The sequence below is a fragment of the Corvus kubaryi genome, unplaced genomic scaffold (genome assembly GCF_017639235.1).
Source record: "Corvus kubaryi isolate FWS band 111438036 unplaced genomic scaffold, C.kubaryi_AGA036_p1.0 72, whole genome shotgun sequence".
Lineage (NCBI taxonomy): Eukaryota > Metazoa > Chordata > Aves > Passeriformes > Corvidae > Corvus > Corvus kubaryi.
In genome coordinates this window covers 3,091,262-3,111,852 of record NW_024582060.1, presented here as the reverse complement: position 1 = coordinate 3,111,852, position 20,591 = coordinate 3,091,262, and the positions used below count along the sequence as shown (strand labels likewise).

Genomic DNA, 20,591 nt, shown 5'->3' with positions numbered 1-20,591 from the left:
TTTGTCAGCACAGGCAGCAGAGCTTGTTTCCACATGGAGGTATTAACTCTGCACATCTTCCACAGCCAGCCAGCTTACACAGCTTTCACACTTCGCTGATGGGAGTCTCCTTCTGGAACCTGCAGTAAATGTTACATGGAAACCTGTTTGGGGGCGACTGAATGGGGTAATGAACTATCACTGGCCTCTGTTAGTCTAAGCCTGACTGATTGTTTCTGGTTTCTCCTTTCATCCTATAATACTTTGAAAAGGTTTTTCCCTTGAAATGGATTTTGTTACTTTTATTTGGATTTTTTTTATCCTCTGTTCGAGGGAGTTTTTGTCTCCTGTCTTATGACATGAATCATAAAGTCATCAAGACAGATGTAGTCAGGGGGTTTCAAGAACTGGTATAAACGTCAGGTTTTTAGAGAAGGTTTTTCTAATGTGTATTTTGGGAAACAGGCTGCAGAACTTGAATCTGTGATACTCCTTACATTCAAACACGTACAGGTTCAACATCATCTCTGTTAAGTAAACAGCACATGACTGCCCTGCAGTGACAGTGCTCAAACACAGGAGAGATGCTTCTGACACTTTTCAAAGTAAAACCTCACTCGAGTACTGGTGTTTCTACACAGAAGAGGGGAGAAGTGTTAGGAATAAACATCTGTCCTCCAGCTGCGTTGTGGGAGTGACACCAAATCCCTCTCTTTCCAATGATTCTCTGTAATCAAAGCCGGTGGCTCTCTCTGTCTCTGTTATTTATATGGTAACCTCAGTCAAAACAGAAGAGTTACTTTTTACACTACTGCACCTGCAGTATCTGAGGATAGCCAAGGTTATGGAACACCATCTGGACCTTCTCACTGATGCTATTTCCCAGCTCAGAGCCACTGGACTGATAAACTTGGTATCAAGTAACTTTTTATGCGTAAGGAACTCTAAAAAAACGCTGAGCTGGTGTCTAAATTTCCTCTGTTTATCTCCACTTTTTAAATTTAATCATAACACACAAAGCACAAATTCTCAGGAAGGAAAAACAGGCAGGAAACTTTTTTCTATCACCTTCCAGTAGGATCTTCCACCTACATCAAATTATCCTCAAACTGTAATCCCAAGATCGGTGCTCATTATGAACACAGCTTCAGCCACTCCAGATGTCAACTATTTTGAACAACGTTTTTAAGGATTACGTGTAATTAAACGATTCTTGCTTTGTTCTGTTACACTCTGTTACTCTTAAGATTGATCCTTCATCATCTCCTTCCTCCTGCTTCCAGGTTTTCAGCTACTGCTGCACACAGACAATTTGTTCAGTGTGCAGAGGGGAGGCATCCCAAGCACTGCTTGCAGAACAGCTGCTTGGTGAAGGAAGAAACAGTTTGTCTTTTTATAGTGAGATGGACAATAACCAACCATTTACCTTATCTCAGCAGCTGAAAAGTCAGTCCTCCTAACATTAGTGGGATCCTTCTCCCCACCAAATGCCATAGCCAGTCAGGATTTTTGAATTTTAGGTAAAAACTAGTTAAGCAATGAAATTGCACACGTTGAGAATGTTTAAGCAAAGAAAAATCATCCAGGTAGGTCAAACTTGACAGGGACCATGATCATATCTTACAGCTTTAAAATTAAAAAATAAGAAGGCAGCATGCAGAGAAGTCTGTCTGGGAAACAGAATAAATGTGGAGGGATAGTAATATACAATTTAATCCACTCATGAATAAAGATGACTTAAATCCATTTGCGGTTTTGCCAGTCATGAGTTATAAGGTTTTTAACTTGTTTGGATAAATGCGTCACTTTATTCCATCCCATCATCATCAAATACAAATTACTAAAATAAGACATGGACAAGCACATCTTTTAAGTTTACATGTATCTTGAAAAAAATTCAATATTACAGCCTGCAGAGGGAGAGTGACTGCTTTAAAAATGCAGGACCAGAATGCATAAGAAGAGCACTTACTTGCCAATTACCTTTCACAGTTTTCCATTTTTTAATTTGTTCTGCATGCCTCACCACTGCAGGTCGATTCACATGCACTTTTGAGATCCAGCCAAGTTCTGGGGAGAGAAACAAAGAAAAAAGTCTGTCTCAAGTATTTCTGTGTTTTAATATACGGTGTGGTACTTCAGAAGAACGTTGTAGAAAGTTTGGAACCTCTGAAGAGCACGTTGTGCTTTCACGTCCTTCTAAGGTCTTGGGTACTAATCACCAGCCCAAAATAGCCTTAACTTCTGTTAGGGGATGATCTGTGAACCAGGTACTTCACACAGCATGTTTTGTGTGCCATTACAAGTGAATTAACTAAGTGCTGATGAGAGAGAGAGACACCGTGTTGCCAGCCCTGGACTGAGAAGTTTATTATACAGGTAGCATGAAAAAAACCGAAAAACCCCCCAAACAGCCTTCTGCCATTGCTTGATCACTTACTTGTAGATTCCAGAATTCCCAAAGAGTAGAAGATGCTCAACATGTACTACAATAATGAAACTGCCTAGAGCCAGAAGAACCAAATACTGGCCACTGCTTAACAAAGGCTAACTGACTGGTAAAGGAGAACTGAGGCTTCAGGCTCCTGAATCCTTACATTTCTGCTTGGTATGAAAAATCCAGAGTGTAATTTTTAATATTAACATACACAAACTGCTCATGAGAGTACACAGGAAAAAGAAATCGGAATGTCTTTAAAATCTCTCACATCCCAAAACATAAATAATTCTTCTAAATACCAATCATACAAGCATTCCATGAAAACAGTCTGAAAATAACATCAACAATCATTAACCACCAATCATCAGCAAATCACCACCATCAATCATCAAATATCATCATCAGTTAAGGTCAGAATATGGACATGGGCATAGACAGATACTAGGAGATAATAATTCTGGGTGACTGAATTTATTAAGAGCATGTCACTCTATGAATCTTCTTTACTATGCTGTTAAATTGCATTTCCCTCAAGTATATTGATTTAAAAAAAAAACCGCCTAAAACTTAAAAAAAAAAAAGCTGGTAGACAAAATCACTAATTTTGCACAGAAATCTTATACTTAATTTTTTTTTCTTCCTACTGGATAGCTTTAATAGCCAAAAAAAAAAAAAATGTAGAGAACTAATACACTAGCCAAAGCATGTGCAAATAAAAGCTTGTTTTCCTAGACTTACAAAAAGCTGCAGAGAAACCAATTTAGGGTAAAGATGACTCGGTGGAAATGCAGGACAACATGAAACAGCTGAACAAAACCTTGTTCTGAGCATAGTAAGCTACTGTGCTACCACTGTCCTACCACCACATACAAGCTATTAGTGAGCAGTACCCACAAGGTCCAAGTGTTGGCTAAAAGCAGGAAAAACAAACCAGTGAAGGAATTTCAAAGGGATCCTAAGGAATGTATGGATTTCTTTAAGAGTTTAGCATCAGACTCACTGTATGGCAACAAGAAGGGGGAGCCCGGAAAGTTGCAGACCAGTCAAACAACAAACCCTCGTTACTTCTTTCCACTTTCAAAGCCACAGGTTTATCCATTCTGCCCCCAAAGCAGGAAGCTCAGCTGACTTGTAGAGAGCAGGTGAGAAAAGCTATTGCTACAAAAACTGTGGCTAGGACTTTCCTCCTTTTTTGCCTATCAGCAGGCACATAGGATATATTTAACAAAGTCCACAGAGGAGGAAAACACACATAAATAAATAAATAGAGGAAGGACACACAAACCCTGCATTATGATTCTTCTACTCCGTGCCAAGTGCTGAGGTAGCACCATTTAACCATAATCCCATTTATTATAATAACTTTTGAACCCTACTGGGTGCACGGTGACCTTTCAGCCCCTCTGGAAAATGTGATAAAACCAAAGGAAGCAGTTTAGATGAGGAACCCAGCTTCTCCCTCTCTAATAAGGATCCTTTCAGTTGGTCTGCTCTAACCCATTCCTTCTACATTTTTGAAGACAACCAAGAAAACCAACTAACAATTGATTTATAAAAACAAGTCTTTGGGAGAATATGAAGACAGCATCCAGCTTGTTAGAGAGGGAAAATTCAAGTTGGATGAAAATTTAAATGAAAGGTCATAAATTTCACCCATGAGTAGGTTAATTCTTTATTAGCCATTGTTTGTAGAGGATTCAATCTGATACATCCGTTTTATCTATCCCAGCTGACTCTTGAGCATCCTGACTCAGGTCTATGCAATCTTTTTAGGATGTAGAGCCCTGCACACTAGATCAGCTTAAAGGAAATAGTCAACTATAAAGTCATCTGGAGAAACGGAAAAAAAAAGGAAAAAGAAAATTCATAATGGGACAAAAAGTGTGAAAAGAGAGAGGAAGTGGAAATGAGCTACTACTTTTGCACTGCCTGAAGTCCTCTGTGAAAGTCACCAAACATCAACTGATCAGCAATAGCTGACTGCATGTTCTTTGCAAATATGACAAAATCCATTGATTTAAGCCTTTTCACAACCATGTTTTACCCTCTGTTTTCAGTAACTCAACACTAGTCACAAAGGTAGCTGACACATGGCAATCACTAATGTCTAATACCTAATTTTTGTGCATGGGATGCAAGATCCCCTGAAAGACCACAGAATTTGGATCTCCAAGTATTTTTTTGAGTGTGGGAACTCAAACCACAGTGCACGGCACAGGCAGGGAATTTAAAAAAACAAGGAAATAATTTAATAAAAAATCAGAACTCCATCCTTTCTGTACAACCTAATGTGAGACATGATGTAGCTTATTACAGGAAATAAAATGGTGCAATAAAAGTGGCACGGCAAGGAAGGACAAAGGTTCTGGTAACATGCAGCAGCAGATGGAGACTTCCATATAACACAGACCTTTTATTCAAGCCCATTCCTACATTAATTAAAGCAATGGGTAAGTGAAAACAAATATGTCTCAGCATAATCGTCTCTAAATAGACTTTCAAAGTTTGCCATGTGAAGTCTCACCAAATCTTTAGATCTAAGTGCCTTTATTCAGAAAAATCACTCACAACTCCGGCTTTTCTCTTTTTCTTTCGTTAAAAATCAGAATAAACCTATTTTTTGAAATAGAACTGACTGCCTTTGGATTCTCCCCCTCCCTTGCTCCCCCAAGCTTTATGATTTAGTATCTGGCTAAGGAAAACTATATTTAATTAGGCTCATTAACCTTGCAGTGTGAACACGTCTTTTCTTTTTTTTTTAAATAAGTCATCTGCTAGTCATCTGCACAGTCATGTGGCTTCAGGGATAAAAGTAATTAAAGCAGTTACACTACAGCTAATTAGCCAATATTCTGTAACCACTCTTCTAGTTTACTTTTTTCTCTGAAGACATTTGAAAAATTCATATTCCATTTCTTAACAGGAAATTCATCTCCTCTCTTTGAAGAGCATGAATCCAAAAATACCGAGCATTTCTTCAGAAAACAATAAATAAAACCACTTCATTAGGATAATTACATAAATATCTATGGTTCCTAACACATTCCTCATAAAACAGACTAAGCTTTACAGAAGATTTAAAAAAACGTGTTGATGGCATCCCTTCAGATGGTGAAACAGAAAGCTCAAGAATGCCTGAGGCGGTAGTTTCACAAGCATTTTAAGGCAGCACCGTTCCCAAAAGAAGCTGCCCCCCTCAACTGGTTATTTCATTTTGTGTGCCAGAGACAGCATGTGTGCTCCTGCTCTTATCATGAGCACATGATAAAACGGGGAAGGGAAGTGATGAAAGCTGTTATTTCGGGAGAAGAGACTGAAACTGCGTCCTGAGCCTTCCGTGGAGAAATGAGGAGTTCAGCTGGACACAGGCTGACCCCAGCTGGCCATGCAGAGCTGAGCAAAGCCACCGAAGGGAGAGAAAAGGCTTTGGGATCAGCTCTTGTTACAGCTGTTTTACTACGGGGTTTATTCAGTTTTGTCAAGACAGAAGCTGTAGTTATTTTTCCATAGTGACACTTGATATGGACCAATAGATCCATATTTTCATGTGGGTCTTCTTTTATACGACAGAAGTTCAGCCTCCAAGTCAGCAGCATTCAGACACTCAAAGCAGGACATCAAAGCATGAGCCCTGAACTAGAAACCAGCTCTGCTGTCCTGTGACATCAGTGAAATTACACAGTGTTTTCCACGGATGACACAAAATGGCTCACGGGATCCTCCTCCAAAGCACTTTGGAAACCACTGATAAGCCCTTCCTCAGAATATAAGATGCAGAACATCAGGACCTGGCTTCCTGCAGGTCCAAGTCTCCTGTTGTTCCCTCTCTTCTTCCCTGGCTTGAGACATGTCCTCATCCCAAAAACCCAGCTGTCCTGATATGGTACTTACAACCACGAGTAAAACAGGACTCTGTTACTTGCATAAAGGCCAAAACAAAACAGTTACAATGAAAATTCATGTAATTGCTGATCTGTACCTGCCTTTCCCTCACCAAAAGAACTGATTTGGTCACTCTACCCAGTGCCTTACTTATTTCCAAGGCATCTACCTGTCCTTCAAATTTGATTAAAAGTACCCAGCAGATTCAAAAGGTGTTAGAACAATGAAGAACCAGAGCCACAGTAGAAGCTAAAACCAGCTATTAATATATTGGAACAGAATTATGCTGTCTTGAAAAGGGATGTAACACTTCATTATCTAAATGCCACTTACCAAGAGACTAGCTCTCACATGTAGATGGCCCAGAAATACCAACTATAATTACAAATATCAATTGAAACATAATGAATGTATTTTTGGCCCTTCAACTAGAGGGTCTGAGCAACACATAGATAATGGGGGTTTTTTTTTTAGAATCCAAGAACATTGCAAAACAACTGCAATTAATTACTCATTACTCAGAATATACATATGTGTGTGTATATATATATTCTGACATACATAGACACACAGAAGTAATAAAACATATAATCATAGAATAGTTTGGGTTGGAAGATCTCTGAAGATCATTTGTGCAACCCGCTGTGCAATGCAGCATCAGCTCTGAGGTCAGACCAAGCTGCTGGGAGCTTTATTCAGGTGGGTTTTGAGAGTCCCCAAGGATGGAGACTGCACAGCCTCTCTGGGTCCAACCTGTCCTAGCACCTGATTGTTCTGCACCACGTTTTCCCTTATATCCAGTGTGAACTTTTCTGCCTCAGGACCCCTAAAGCCCACTTCCCTGGGCTAAACCAGCCCAACTCTTCCAGTCTTTCCTCACAGGGCAAGTGCTCCAGCCCCATTGTGCTGTCCCTCTGCTGAAACTGTGACAATTTTATCAATCTCTCTTTCCTACTGGAAAGAGAAACTGGACCCAATCTTCCATGTACACTCCAACAAGTGCTGGGCAGAGGGGATGGTCCCTGTGTCCCCCTGCATCTGCATCCCCACAGTTAAACCAAAACAGCGTGCTCCTAGCTTACACTTCCAAAACAGATACTCATTGACATGTTCCACCATTTCATTGTGAAGTGAGATTAAAAGTTGCATCTGATTCTTTTCTGAAGCATGACAAAACATTAAACATCTGGGCTATTATAATGCAGTGGTCTGGAGAGCAGAGCAGGAGAGGCAGACTCCTTTCCCTCCCTGCAGGCATCGTGGTGAACCCGAGCACACAAGCTCTGCAAACAGTCTTTGTGGAATGAAAAGCTTGTAAAACTCTTTATCCAGCTTCTTTGCATGACTCTTGGAGGGCAAATGTACCAGTGTAGTGAGCCTCTGACTGTGCACATCAGTGTCTTTTCATCTGTGTAACATGCACCTTCCTCTTTATTCCAGGGAAACACCTTCTACTAAGGCACAGTGATGGGTACGAGGGAAGGAGATAAGGAGGGAAGGATCAAGGAATTTTAAAAAATGTGCTTATTTTTTAAAAATCACTCAGGAAAACACTACACTCCATGATTTGTGAAGAGTTTGGCTTGTCAGTGATAAACAAATAGATCCTCTCTAATGGCAACATCAGAAATCTACTGCTTCAATAATGCCACTATGTAGCAAGCACAGAAACAGCAGACACAGAAAAGCACTCAAACAACGTATTTTTAAGTAAAAAATATTTTACCACTAGATGTCCCTGTTAGAAAACTATAATTCTACACAAAGCTGTGTGGGAAACAGGACAAATCACCCGAATTTGTGTTAAAGCTGCTGGCACAGGCTTGTAAAAGCTTCAAAAGCTCAAGTGCCTAAGTCACAGAAGCGGGGAGGACTGTTAGCAACCATAAAAGATAAAGGTAAGGGTTTACCCTGTTCTTTTTGAGTTCTGCTACCAGCTAAGGTACCACTAAGATATGTTAAGTGCTGTATTAAGTACACTGCTGTATTTCAGATACGTATTTAGTGGGAGAGCAAGCGGCAGGGAGGTGCAGTTCTCTCTTTAAAGCAGCCAGCATAAGGCAGATGCTGGAAGCTGCCACTTAAACATGGGCACAACCATACCATTCCCCTTCTACACCTGTCCTGAACATCTAACCCAGCTCACTTTGACCACAACTGGTTTAAACAAATAGCACTGGGAAAGGATGGCAACAAGCATCAGAACTGAGCCGACTTCACCTCCAAGCTTCTGGTGATGCCATGAAGATTTTTGCCTTTTCTTTTATACCCCTGTTATACCTTTTACAACTTCTGTATTCCTAGTGCTTTTTGCCTACATTCTTGGACTTGTCTGTCAAGCTAGGAGACTGAACATCTCAGAAGCTTCGTAGCTAGGGATCAGTGTGCCCCAGACCCCAAGGTCCTCTCCAGAACATATTCTGTAAACCAAGATAGAACCATCCAGGGGAAGGTTCCTTGGGGAGGGGGGCTCACTTGAGCCTCTCATTGGGGAATCTTTGATAGATATGCTCATTAGTAAAACCTATAATGTTATACCCAATGTTGGGGGGGAAGGAGGAGGAGAGACACAGAGACACAGGGAAAGACTCGGGGGGGCGCATCTCGATGCATATGACCTGGACGTGTGCACCTAAGGATCCTTAAAAATAAATACCACGGTAAAATCCCTTTTCCCCTTCTAACCGTGTATGCCTCTTGATTTTAAGACCAGGAAAAGGCATCACTGGATTCCCCACACATCAACTAATTTTAAGATTGAATTTACTAAGAAAAATCATGACACACGCCTAGTTTAAAGGAACTGGAGTGCATTTGCAAACTTCTCTGCTAGCTTGTTTTCCTAACACACAGTGAAGTGTTGTCACTGTACTAGTAATGCTTGTTTCAGCTCATCATATGGCTGCAGCTGAAACTCACCTGTCCCTACAAGCAACCCGTGAACCAGGACGTCAAAGAGCAATTAGACAATTCACTTTTGAAAGCTGCAACATGTCCACAATTTTAGTGAACGAAAACACAGCTCTCACTTGTCCATCCACAGGCTAATCACTCAAACTGCATCTTGGCTGTGTAAAAAGTGCCTGTGCTTGTTCCCATGACAGGCATGTGAAGCCACGTGCGGCACAACCTCCTGACCTCTGCTCGTGCCAGCTTTGACACCCACCTGCTCCACACCAGCCGTCCTTTGCTTGCCCTCTTCCATGAGGCCACCCCGTGTCTCCTCCACTTCACTGTCCACCTACTAATGATGACCAAATTGCCGCACCTTAGAAGCAGACTCTAGGAGGGCTCGTCGCTTTATTTCATTCCACAGCTGCAGCTGGGTTTTGCTGAGGAAGCTGTAGCACTTTCCCCTTCCCCAGCAATGAGCAGAAGAGGAGCTCTAGCCAGGGAAAGGCAGAGAAACCCTTTCTTGGCTGCTCTCTGCCTTATCTGAGGCACAGCCACTTTTCGGGCCCGGAGACCACCTGCAAACACCTGGAAAATCCCTACCACTCCTCAGAGAGCTCCTCAGAGAGCAAGCAACAAGGAGAACGATCAGAAGAGGTGGAGCCCTGAGTTTGCAAATCAAAGCCCAACGGAGTGTTTTGAATCTCTTGGCGAGGAAGAGGGGAGGAAAGATTATCCCGTGAGAACCAGAACGGCGTGAAGGAGAGAACCGGCTCTGACAGAGCAGGGCTGCGGAGCCCTGCAGCCCCCACTGCCCTCCAAGGTCCCACGCTGCTCGGAGCCCCTCAGGCCACAGCCACGTGTGACACGGGAACTTGCGTTTAACCTGCACTACCAAAGCCTCCTGCCGGCCTCCCGCTTACACGTCACGGGAATATGTTAGAACGCCTACAAGAACCGTACGGCTATCCCTAGTTCGGCCTTTCAGAGGAGCACGGTTCCACAGCCCCCCGGAGGAGGCTCAGCCGGGCGCAGGGAGCGGGGGGCGGGCGCCTGCCCTGCCCCGCCCCGCCCGCTCCGGAACCCCCGCCCGCCGCGGCCCCGCAGCGCCCACCGGGGACCCACGGCCGGGCCCAGCCCCGGCCCCACCACCGCTTACCCAGCTCGGTGCCCGGGTTCCGCCCCGCCATGGCCCGCGCTCTCCGCCCCCCTGGCCCGGCCGGGGCGGGCAGACTTCGGCCCCGCCGGCCCCGCCCCGCACGGCAGGAAGCGGCGGGGCCGCCCCGGGCGCGGAGCTCCGCCGCCACGTGGGGACCGAGCCGGGCAAGGCTCGCAGCCGCCCCTCGGCCTCCCCAGGGCGAGAGCTCGGTCTCCCGCCGCAGCTTTCCTTACTTTTCCTTTGGAGGTACATGGATATTGGGTTCCTTTGGCGATGCGTAACGCTGAGCCTGCCGTTCGGGTGGTGGTGAGTCAAGGCACTGTCCAGTGTCTTCGTGTTGACTCTTCAAGGAGGAACTAGTGCCACACGTACACACGGGGTCAATAAACCGACCAGCCTGTAAAACTTCTAGTGATACCTGCAAAGTTAAATTCTGGTAACAAAGCCACCGAAAACTTCATGGCCTTTACTTTTTTTTCCAGATTTGGAAAAAAAACCCACAAAGTCTCGTGAAAAATACATTGTACATTCTTAATATTCATGTTTAGATTGAAAAAATATTTTCCAACTTTAGTCCTATTTGCTCAGGGCTAACAAAGAAACCCCAAACTCACAACAGCATCGGGTAAAGCGGGAAGGGGTCATAGCTCTGAAACCTAGGGACACTTCTCTTTTTGCTTTTCCCATACCAAAACTGCATGTGTGCTTTGACAAGCAGTGGTTTGAAAGACAGCAGTCACTCTAGAAGTGTATACCATTTGCACTGTGTACTTTAGGACACGTCAAAGCAGTCCAAAAATTACAAGCTTTCGTGTACTTGTGGTGGTGCATCCTCCCCCTTTTCCAGGCCACACTGTCATCTAAGAAATTCTTGTGATGCCTCTGCCTTGACAAACAGCACCTGGGATCAGCTCCTCTTGAGCTCATCAGAATCACTGTCCACTCCTAGGAACCACTGCTGTCCAGCAAGCTCCTGTTTTCTTTAGGAAATTTAGCCTTGGAAATTATTTTTCTTGCCTGAATGGTGTAACATCCCTGTTCCCACATTTTCAAACAAAGTGCCGACCCAAACTGTGTCTGGAATGAAACAGTTTTGACCAAAACCCACTCTCCTGCAATCCTAAAAACAGCAGTCCAAAACTAGACCCTTTGAGCTCTCCTGGACCGGCCCACTGGCTGTGACCAGCAACCTTCCTGCGAGTGGGGCCTCTCAGAGCCAGAGAGCTCTCATGTTTGGTTGGAGGAACAACAAGTGCTTGGTCAATACCCTCAACTTTGCCCATTGGGGAGATGCAAAGGCCTGCAGAGGCAGTATTTCACCGACCTCCGAGGGGAATTTTTCACAGGTAACTTACACAGCCTGTTTATGTGTGTGTGTTTGCATGTGCAGATATGCTATAGCAAATCTGGGAGAAATACTGCTTTCTTAGATGTTTAAGTACCTTCCATATCGAAATAAGTTAGGCTTGTAAGTAAGGTTAAGTCATAGGTTAGGTTAAATGCTGTTAAGTGTTATTCCTCTGCTAAATTGTTACAGTAAAGTTACAAGTTAAGTTAGGTGTAAGTGTTGTTCCCGTTAAAGGTTTAAGGTAGAAGTTAACATTACTGTTAAGTTTGAGCGCTGTTAAGCTTTTAGGCCTTACTCCTTTTCATCTTTGCCCTCGCTATCCTTTTGTCACACACACCTAAACACACACGCACATCCCTCTAGACAGTTCTCAGTTCATTTCTGGTTTGATTGCCTGGATTTTGTTCGGTTGTGTTGTTGCTTGTTTTTCCTTGGTGTGCCTTAACTGCCCTCTAAGGAGTAGAGCGAATCTTGCCAATGAACTTTGGTGTCCTGTTGCTTAATATTAAATCTGGCTTTTGCTGATACGTGTGCTGGTGATTTTTCAAACCTTTCATAGCAGTACTTTAGTTTTGTTGGGGTTTTTTTCATTTCTTCCAGTACTTTAGTAGCTGTTACTAAGTAATGGGTTTTTATGACTGTTAGCTCTGTTTCATTTTTATGCATGCTGGAGCAAGCTGTAAATGCAGAATGTGGGACATGGTTTTCTGGTGAACTTGGGAACACTGGGTTAACAGTTGAACAGCTGAACTTGATGTTAAAGGGGTTTTTCCGCAGCTAAATGATTTCTGAGATTCTATTCCAGACCTCTGTATGAAATGCTATAGAGCCTACTGCAAATATGGACTAAAACCCACAGCATGCAAGAAGTTTCACCATGGAGCAAGGTGTTCCAAGTTCCTAGCCTTAAATGCATCCTTCAATTTGTAAAATTAAGCTTTTATGCTGAAGTACTAGATATGGAACCCTCATAAGCCTTAGTGGAATTAGCAAGACTGAACCATTTAGCTGTAAATGAGAGCTGCTTGTTTTTAAGAATAAAATTCACATTGGTAATTGCAAGCAGGTATAGTCTGTGAAAACAGGACAGCAAGGACAAGTATGAATATGAAAAAAGAAAAAGGTGTGTGAATAAATATACCTAACTTCTTTCCACACAGAATGCATTATGTAAAGCTTTCAGCATAACATTAAAGGAAATGACAAGTGAAAGAATGGCAATTATTTTCTTTAATGAAGAAAATATGATTTGTAACTTTGAAAGAGTAACTTTTTTATCCAGTCTGGAGGACTAAACCCAAGCTTTACACAGATTTGCAGCCAGCCTCTGATATTTTCATGTACAACCAAATACTTCAGGCAGCACATTTAATTTAGGAATTGTCGCTGGTTTTCTTTTTAGGGACTCATGTTTACATTCAAACTTTAAAGAATAAAAAAGATACAAAGCTTACAGATCAAAGAACTTGCCACCCTCTGTACCAACACTAAAACATTCTTTTGCTTTCTCTCTGTATAGTACAAACCCAAGATGCCAAGGATTACGTGATTAATGTGGTTGTTTTTCCATTTCATGAACCCAACGCTCAAAAGTAATGTACGAGTTTGGAGAGGCATTTTATTTAGGCAACTGAAAACAGTTAAACATTCAGAAGCAGCATACAATGAAACAAAACCCGAACCAAATACTTTTAAGTACATAATCCCTTCTTTTCAACTAGAGCCAATTTTTCCAACTTTCAAGAAAAAAAAAAATGGTAAAAGCCATTGTATCATCTCTTCTTCGTAATAATGAAAACACACTACAATGAGTCTAATTGAGATTGGAGAGACTGGATCTTGGCTTGCACACTTCTTTGAAAAGACAGTAGGCAGTTATGCCAAAAAGCCAGCAAAACTCTACTACTTGTCTTTTGGGTTTTTATTTGGATGCTCAGTTCTCTTACAGACAACACCTAGCCAGTTCCACTGCATTCTCATCAATTACTGCCCATCTTTGCCCCACGGAGAGAGCGCACTCTGGAAGGCTGCTGTCTGTCACTGCTCACTTGATTTAGTCTCGCATGTCCATGTGTCACGTAACAGCTGCAGTAATCAGGCTTTCACTTCAGGAGTTGAGCTGTACACTGTATCTGAGTTTTCAGAGGCAATCTCTTCTGCAACTAAATAAAAAGGATGTTATTTAACTTCACTTTAGATCTATAAACCAAACAGATGTTGCAGGGATTGCTTAAAGAGACCAGTTCCGTTTGTTTTCCCATTCAACCTGATCCAGCTATTCTACCCCATCTGTTCTGCCTGCACAGCTCCAGTCACCAGCCTGACACTTACCACATGATCGATGTCAGGCAAATGCATTCAATGATCTTTTGAAAAGAGTGAAAAATACCAGAAAGCGCTTGAGGGAAACTACTTCTTCCATGCTAAGGAATACTGTCATCTTGACTGATGTTTTAACACTTAGGCAGTTGAAGCTGACAGTTCAGTTCATTACCTATTTCCTCCTCTGCAGTTCCTGGAAGGGTAGTCCTTGCTTTTGCTGCTTCTGCATTCTCCTCTTCTGTAGAGAAAGAGGAGAAAAACAAACAGTCAATACCTTCAGTTCCATCCACCCACCTTAGTTAAAAAAAAAAAAAAAGGAATTTCCACGTAATTCAGTGTTGAGGAGAAACACCTGAGCAAGCAATTCTATTAATCAACATTGACCCTGTTACTGCTTCCCTCTCCCCAAGCTGAAACAGCCAAAGTACAACAGAAAATAAAACTACCATCCACACTTCTTCCTAGAGATTCTCTCTTTCAGAATTATAAAAATGGTATTGCATATTTCTCACTCTTCAACGTAAAAGTACATCAGACTCTTGGCTTAAATATTCACCAAGTGTCACTATTCAAAAAGCTTATGGGTATGATGTTAATTGCTTATGTGACAGCTACAAAAATACATCCTTAAATCTAACAGATACAAGTAGATCAGAAACCCTCAGAAGACAGGAGTTACTGTATGAAACTCAATGTTTACCACTAATGATAGATATTACTTCAAAAGTGCACATGGAGTAGCCAACTTTCACCAGGACCAAGCACACACTTACCAGGAACTACACACTTCCAAAGGCCATAGGTTTTCCCTACTGTTGTCTGCCACAGCCTTAGTGTACCATCCTCAGAGCCACTTGCATATAACTCTCCATCAGGGCTAAATCTCACGCAGTGAATGGGACCAAAGTGCCCTTTGTAAGATTCTGAAGGGAACATGGCAAGACCGTCAATTTCAAATTTCAGCCAACAACTGAAATTTAAGTACAAACCAATCAGTTTCTGATACAAAACAGAGTTCCATTAATTGGTATGTCAGCAATGTCTACTTTAGGCAAGATACTAATGTTCCAGGAACTGCAAGAAAAAGAGTGCTTAGTTATTCTAGACAAAACTACAAAGCAAGCCAGCAGCACGGACTACACCACTCTGTTCCTTCAACCACTCCTTCCACAAACAAACCATTTTAAAGGAGGACTGGATCAGTAAGAAAAACTTAGAAATATGCCTTTTTTGAAATGAATTTGGCCAACACATTTTTCATAAAATCTTGTAACTGACATATCTAATGAATAGTATGACACTTAAGTTAACATACAGCTATTACAGCAATACTGAATGAGAATTTTTTTTGAATAGGTGCAGAACTGTTGGACATTTTAATTAGTTCTAGAATAATATTAGGTATGCTGAGAGACCAAAAAATGTTTAACTGATAATATACCTTTTCATCATCCTCTTGCACAGCACGCTATGCTAAAACCCTATTTGAGTACAACAGTTTCATTTATTGGTTATTAATACCTATTTCAGAACTCCCTTATGATTATAGGAGACAAACATACCTAATTCTTCTCCTGAATTATAGTCATATTTATAGAGTTTAAAATCTTCACCACCTGCAACCAAACATTCTTTCGCAGGGTGAAGTGATGCAGAATTGATTGTAGCAGGTGCTTCAAATGATTTAATCTGTTCTAGACTGAGAGAGAAAAGTTTGTTAATAAAGTTCATATTAAAAAAAAAATCCTGAGAGCAAAGAAACTGTGATTCTACTAATCTGGACTGTTTTTAACAGAAATAGAATACAACCCCACAGAGTTTCTGAAGCAAGTTTTAATACTTGCAAATCATGCTTGTCAAGTTAGAAATGAGTTTAGAGTAAGCAAAACAGAAGTTCAAACATACAGAACTCCTTTCTGGAATATGTTTAAGCGTGTAACTTGTTTTCTTAAGACATCACAGAGATGCTGGTTTTGACAGCTTGGGGATTCTGGCCTTGTACAGCCAGTTTTCACCCACAAGAAGCCCGTGACTCAACCTGTGAAAGTTCAAGTTGTGGACTCACGTTTCTGCACTATGAAAAGCAATAGTCTTCCCATAGGTTATCACCAGTATCTGTCCTTCTGGAACATACTCCATGCTGCTCACTGACATTGCCACATTTAGTGACTTCACTTCAGTCATGGTACTCCGGTCCCAGAGGCTTAAAAGGAAACAAAAAGGGAAAAAAAACCCTCTCAGACTACTTCTGCAAATCAAACAATTTCCACCTCACATCCATGGCAAGACCTGGATCAAAAAAGGCACCCATCAAGGATCATCGTTTGATTCTACAGGTACTTCAGATATTCAGTGGCTTTATCTGCATTCTCACCTAGGCCAAGCTTAAGACATTCCTTTTTTTAAAATACTTCTACCTTTGCAGCTTAATGCCACAATATTAAATGGTATATACACACCATTTAACTACTCAGTGATTCTCTTGGGAGATTAAAAATCTTGGTTTAAGTCTCCTAAGCAATAGATCTTTCTAGAAGCAAGGCTTGAAGAGTCCACTCTTCCTTTTTGCCTCAAAAGACAAAGACGTACTAATCCCACTTTACAGTTCCTTGAAGATAATACAGTTTTCTATCTAGCAATGCAAGAAATTAACAGAAATTAATTAATTAACAGAAATTAAATTGTTCTGCTATGACAAGTAGGATTCTTTATTCATTAGCTGACTGCTGCATCTCTATTCCTACAATTTGGAGGAAAACAAACAGGACTAGGCTCCTGCCTAGCTTGAACACTAGGAAACTGAAGAAGACAAAGCAGCAATAGAGCTCAGGACAGTGTGTATGCAAGAGACCTCATCTATAATCCATCTTCTTTAGGATTACAAAAGGCATGAATTTATTCTATGCAGTTCTCAAAGACCACCTGTTCTTATCAGGGAGAACACATCTATGAGGAGCATGTGTTTATGGGGTAAATTAGGACTGTTAGCAAAATGATCTCTGACAGCAGAACAGAGCTGTATCAGGCATGCAGCTGCATAATCTAGGATCAGATAACTTGTGTTACTTATATTCTTTACCAAAATAACATAACTGTATCCTCACACAAGGGGATGACAATAAAGCAAGCTGAAAGTTACTTTTTCTTACCGGACAGTTTTATCATCAGCTGAAAGAATCTGTTTGTCATCACTGCTCCATAAGGCCTTTTTAATGCCAGAAGTATGTCCACTGACAACGTCAGGTTCTTAAAATAAAGCCAAATATTTTAATACATGGCATACAATGAAACAATGTCATGCAGTAGTTTGGGGGCTTCCTTAAGCTACATGGATTTCCATCTACTAGAGACTGTAGAATTACTTCAAGCACTTATGACTTTATTTGTAGATCTTATTCCAGGAACAGGATAAATGTAAACTGGGTATCTGATTGCCTAGCTTTCAGCAACTTCACTAGGTGAACATCAGTGATGTTCTCTAGCTTCCTGTCAACCACCAGTATAATTCAACCATGAATTTAAACACACTTAAATATGTGGAGTCTTTTTTTCTTTCAGATGACTAAATTTTAATTAATTAGACCAATTTCTAGTGAGTCTGCACTGAACTGAAACATGCTCTGCTTTCTCCAATGTCCCATTCCTGGAAGTGTTCAAGACCAGGCTGGATGGGGCTTTAATCAGCCTGGTCTAGCAGTCCACAGATGATCTTTAAGGGCCTCTCCAACCCAAGCAATTCTGTGACCCTTATATACCAAAAGGTTATAGACACTGCATTTGTAAAAGAATCTTCAACTTTGTTTTTTGTGATTCATAACAGAAAGTAGCCCCTTAATTTCAGAATTTCTGTTTAACTTAAAAAAAATCCCCAAGAATCAGTTTTAAAAGCAGACTCACCTGCTTCTGGCTTGCTCAAGTCATAGATACGCAAGAGCTTATCTTGTCCACCTGTTAACAGATAATTGCTATCCTGAAACAGAAGTTAGAGAGTCAACTCTATTTTGGATCAAAAATACAGCCTTTGTCTGAGAGTTAAAAATCACAGCTTTTTCTCTCAGACAGCCTCTAACACACTTGCTACATTTACCCTACAATCTTAAAACCGAGCAGTGGTATTTTAGATTATTTGCCTTATTAGATATACACATAAAAAAGCAAAAAAGTAACTAATAGCAAAACTTACTCAAGAGCTTATTTCCCTGGTGAATAAGGTATAAAGGTTTCTCATACCTGTGTAAAATCCACACTTTTGACAATGTGTTTGTGAGCCAATGTGATCAGTTCATCGCCTGACACAGCATCCCACACTTTGCTAAACAGCAAGAGGAAACATTCATATTTTAGAGGCACCAGGACAAATCAACCTGGACAGTCAGATGAATTTGTAAGCAGTCTTTCCTGATGCCATCACAACATTTTATCATAAGTGCTACAATTCTTATAAGTTGTAACCCAGTTAGTAAATAAGAATACTTTATATGTTTTTACTAGAGCTTTTTTTTGACTATTCCACCTCTTTCCTTCATGCTCTTCTTCAGGACCACGCAAACTAGTTAACAATTTTAAGACAAAGGTGGCTCTTTTCTGCAACTTCATTAATAGAATTTGCCCTCTACTAACAAGATTCAGCTTGCAAAATACTCATTCATACTGCAAACAGCAAAAACAAAAACAAAAAACATCAAAGAACTAATTCACTAGAAGTTTCTCGTAATAAAAAGAGGCTAACTACTGGAAGAAAAATAAAAATCACTCTTTCAACTCTGCTGTAATTACAGTGCCAGAGATTAGAGCTGCATAGGAAAGTTATTCCAGCAAACCAATATGGTAATTAGGCACATCAGGAAGCAATCACAGTTGTTCATCATGATGGAATCAACTGTAGCTGCTTTCAAGAAGGTAAAAGTCTAGGTTTTAATTTGGCTAGCCAAAAATAAGCTAGCAATTACTAAAGAGAAACAACTGAATCAGTAATTTAGTACAGCTATGTTGTCACCAGAGAGCACTACAGACTAAAATCAAAATACAGACCATGAAGACAGTTTCATCACTTACGCTGTAAAATCTGCTGCTGCTGTAGCTGCTTTAGTGGCATCAGTGTTAAGGGTGGCACCCCAAACAGCACCTTTATGACCCAGAAATGTGCCAATCCAGTCTCCCGTGTCTCCCTGGCGCAGCATAGGCTTGCCATCTTCACAGAAACAAAACCAATATTCACATAACGCGATAAAAGAAGGAAGCAGTTTTTTAAAAGAAAAAATATTCTCTTGCACCAGCATGTGGAGACGCCCCATACTTTACAAAGCCATTCTGTGCAGAAGGGTTTAACTGGAGAGCTTAGATGTGCAGCTATACTTCCTGCATGCATCTACACGATACTGATATTCAAATACTACTGCAAATGAGATAATTTTTTTCTGGCAAAAATCTTTAGCTTTGTGTTAAGATAGAAGGAAGGCAGAAAGGAACATTTCATTTAGGTTTTATTTTTATTAAAGTTTTCTTCAGGCAGGACAGATTTGGTTTGCTTTTTGTTTTTACTTTGGAACAATATTATGAGGCCATCAGTATGTACAAACAAGTCTCATGTTTGTAATGAGATATGATTAAAAAATACAGCAATATAAAAATGAAGCAGTAATAGAAAGCCTTTCCTAGCATTAGTTTTTTCTAGAAGGCTATCAAAGAGTTGCTCACACAAGATTTAGAGCTGAACTGGAAACACTTCAAGGCAGGAATGCCCTTTAAAACTTATGCATGCAAAAGATTAACGTGTACACGTATGAAGAGGAAATGCTATTCCCACACTGAGCAAAGAGTTCTCATCATGCTGTATCCAGCAAGGCAAGGCAGCTGCCCTGATCAAGCCGGAGCTCGCTTTAAATCTACAGCCCATGTGCACAGGCGGTGGAAACGGGAAGTTTTACAAACAAACCATGTCGGAGGCCTCCCACCCCCTCAACAGCCTGGATCCCACGGGGCGCATGCGGGCTCCGATACCCCCCAGCTAACCCGGCAACGAAGCCCCAGGAAAGAAAACCGGCTGTCCGCTCCCTTCGTCATTCCACAACACCGCTGTCACCGCCCTGCGTGGCCGGGACAGCCCCCCGGGACCCCTCCCACCCCACCGACACCCCTCGGGACGGCGATGCGCGGCCTACGAGCGGCGGGGCTCCCGCACGCCCACCCCCGGGGCGGGGGATCCCGAACAAAGCGGCCCGTCCCGCTCACCCTTGCAGGCGCTGATGAGGAAATATCCGTAAGGGGTGACGCCGCTGAAGGCCAGGTCCACCACGGGCCGCGTGTGGCCGGAGCAAGTGAGCGGGGTCTGCCTCATGGCCATGGCGGCGGGAGCAGGGGCCTGGGCAGGGGCACGAGTCCGGCGGCCCGGCGGGAGCGGCGGCGGCAGCGGGGGAAGTGACGGGCAGGAAGCGCTTCCCGGCGGACGCGCGTCACGCGCGGGGGCGCGGCCGCCACGGCACCGCCCCGCCGGTGGGACGGGTGCGCGCTGCCCGCCCTCAGCCCGCTCCCTGAGGGGGCTGCGGGTTCTTGTCGTGCCGTTCATCCCC

General features: G+C 42.1%; 2 protein-coding genes and 1 long non-coding RNA gene across 4 annotated transcripts in view; 1 reads left to right on the top strand and 2 right to left on the bottom strand.

The window, feature by feature from the left end:
- The window catches only part of DERA (deoxyribose-phosphate aldolase), a 47,889-nt gene extending 37,450 nt beyond the window's left edge, over positions 1 to 10,439 (bottom strand). For both annotated transcript variants that reach the window (XM_042050263.1, XM_042050264.1), the window contains exons 1-2: positions 10,353 to 10,439; positions 1,952 to 2,049 (exon numbers count right to left, since the gene is read on the bottom strand). In XM_042050263.1, coding sequence (XP_041906197.1) covers positions 1,952 to 2,049; positions 10,353 to 10,383 — 129 coding nt within the window. In that variant the 5' untranslated portion in view covers positions 10,384 to 10,439. The remainder of the gene's footprint in view (positions 1 to 1,951; positions 2,050 to 10,352) is intronic.
- A 38-nt stretch (positions 10,440 to 10,477) lies between these two features.
- The window catches only part of LOC121675147, a 12,433-nt gene continuing 2,319 nt past the window's right edge, over positions 10,478 to 20,591 (top strand). The window contains exons 1-2 of the long non-coding RNA XR_006019972.1: positions 10,478 to 11,841; positions 11,895 to 11,900. This is a non-coding gene — a long non-coding RNA (uncharacterized LOC121675147). The remainder of the gene's footprint in view (positions 11,842 to 11,894; positions 11,901 to 20,591) is intronic.
- On the bottom strand, positions 13,294 to 20,451 carry LOC121675146 (serine/threonine kinase receptor associated protein). Its single transcript, XM_042050265.1, has 10 exons — positions 20,254 to 20,451; positions 19,078 to 19,213; positions 18,253 to 18,334; positions 17,920 to 17,992; positions 17,172 to 17,268; positions 16,088 to 16,225; positions 15,585 to 15,721; positions 14,796 to 14,945; positions 14,195 to 14,260; positions 13,294 to 13,862 (listed from the first exon to the last, which is right to left on the bottom strand). The coding sequence occupies exons 1-10, from the start codon at positions 20,363 to 20,365 to the stop codon at positions 13,795 to 13,797; spliced, it is 1,059 nt and encodes a 352-aa protein (XP_041906199.1). The 5' UTR covers positions 20,366 to 20,451; the 3' UTR covers positions 13,294 to 13,794.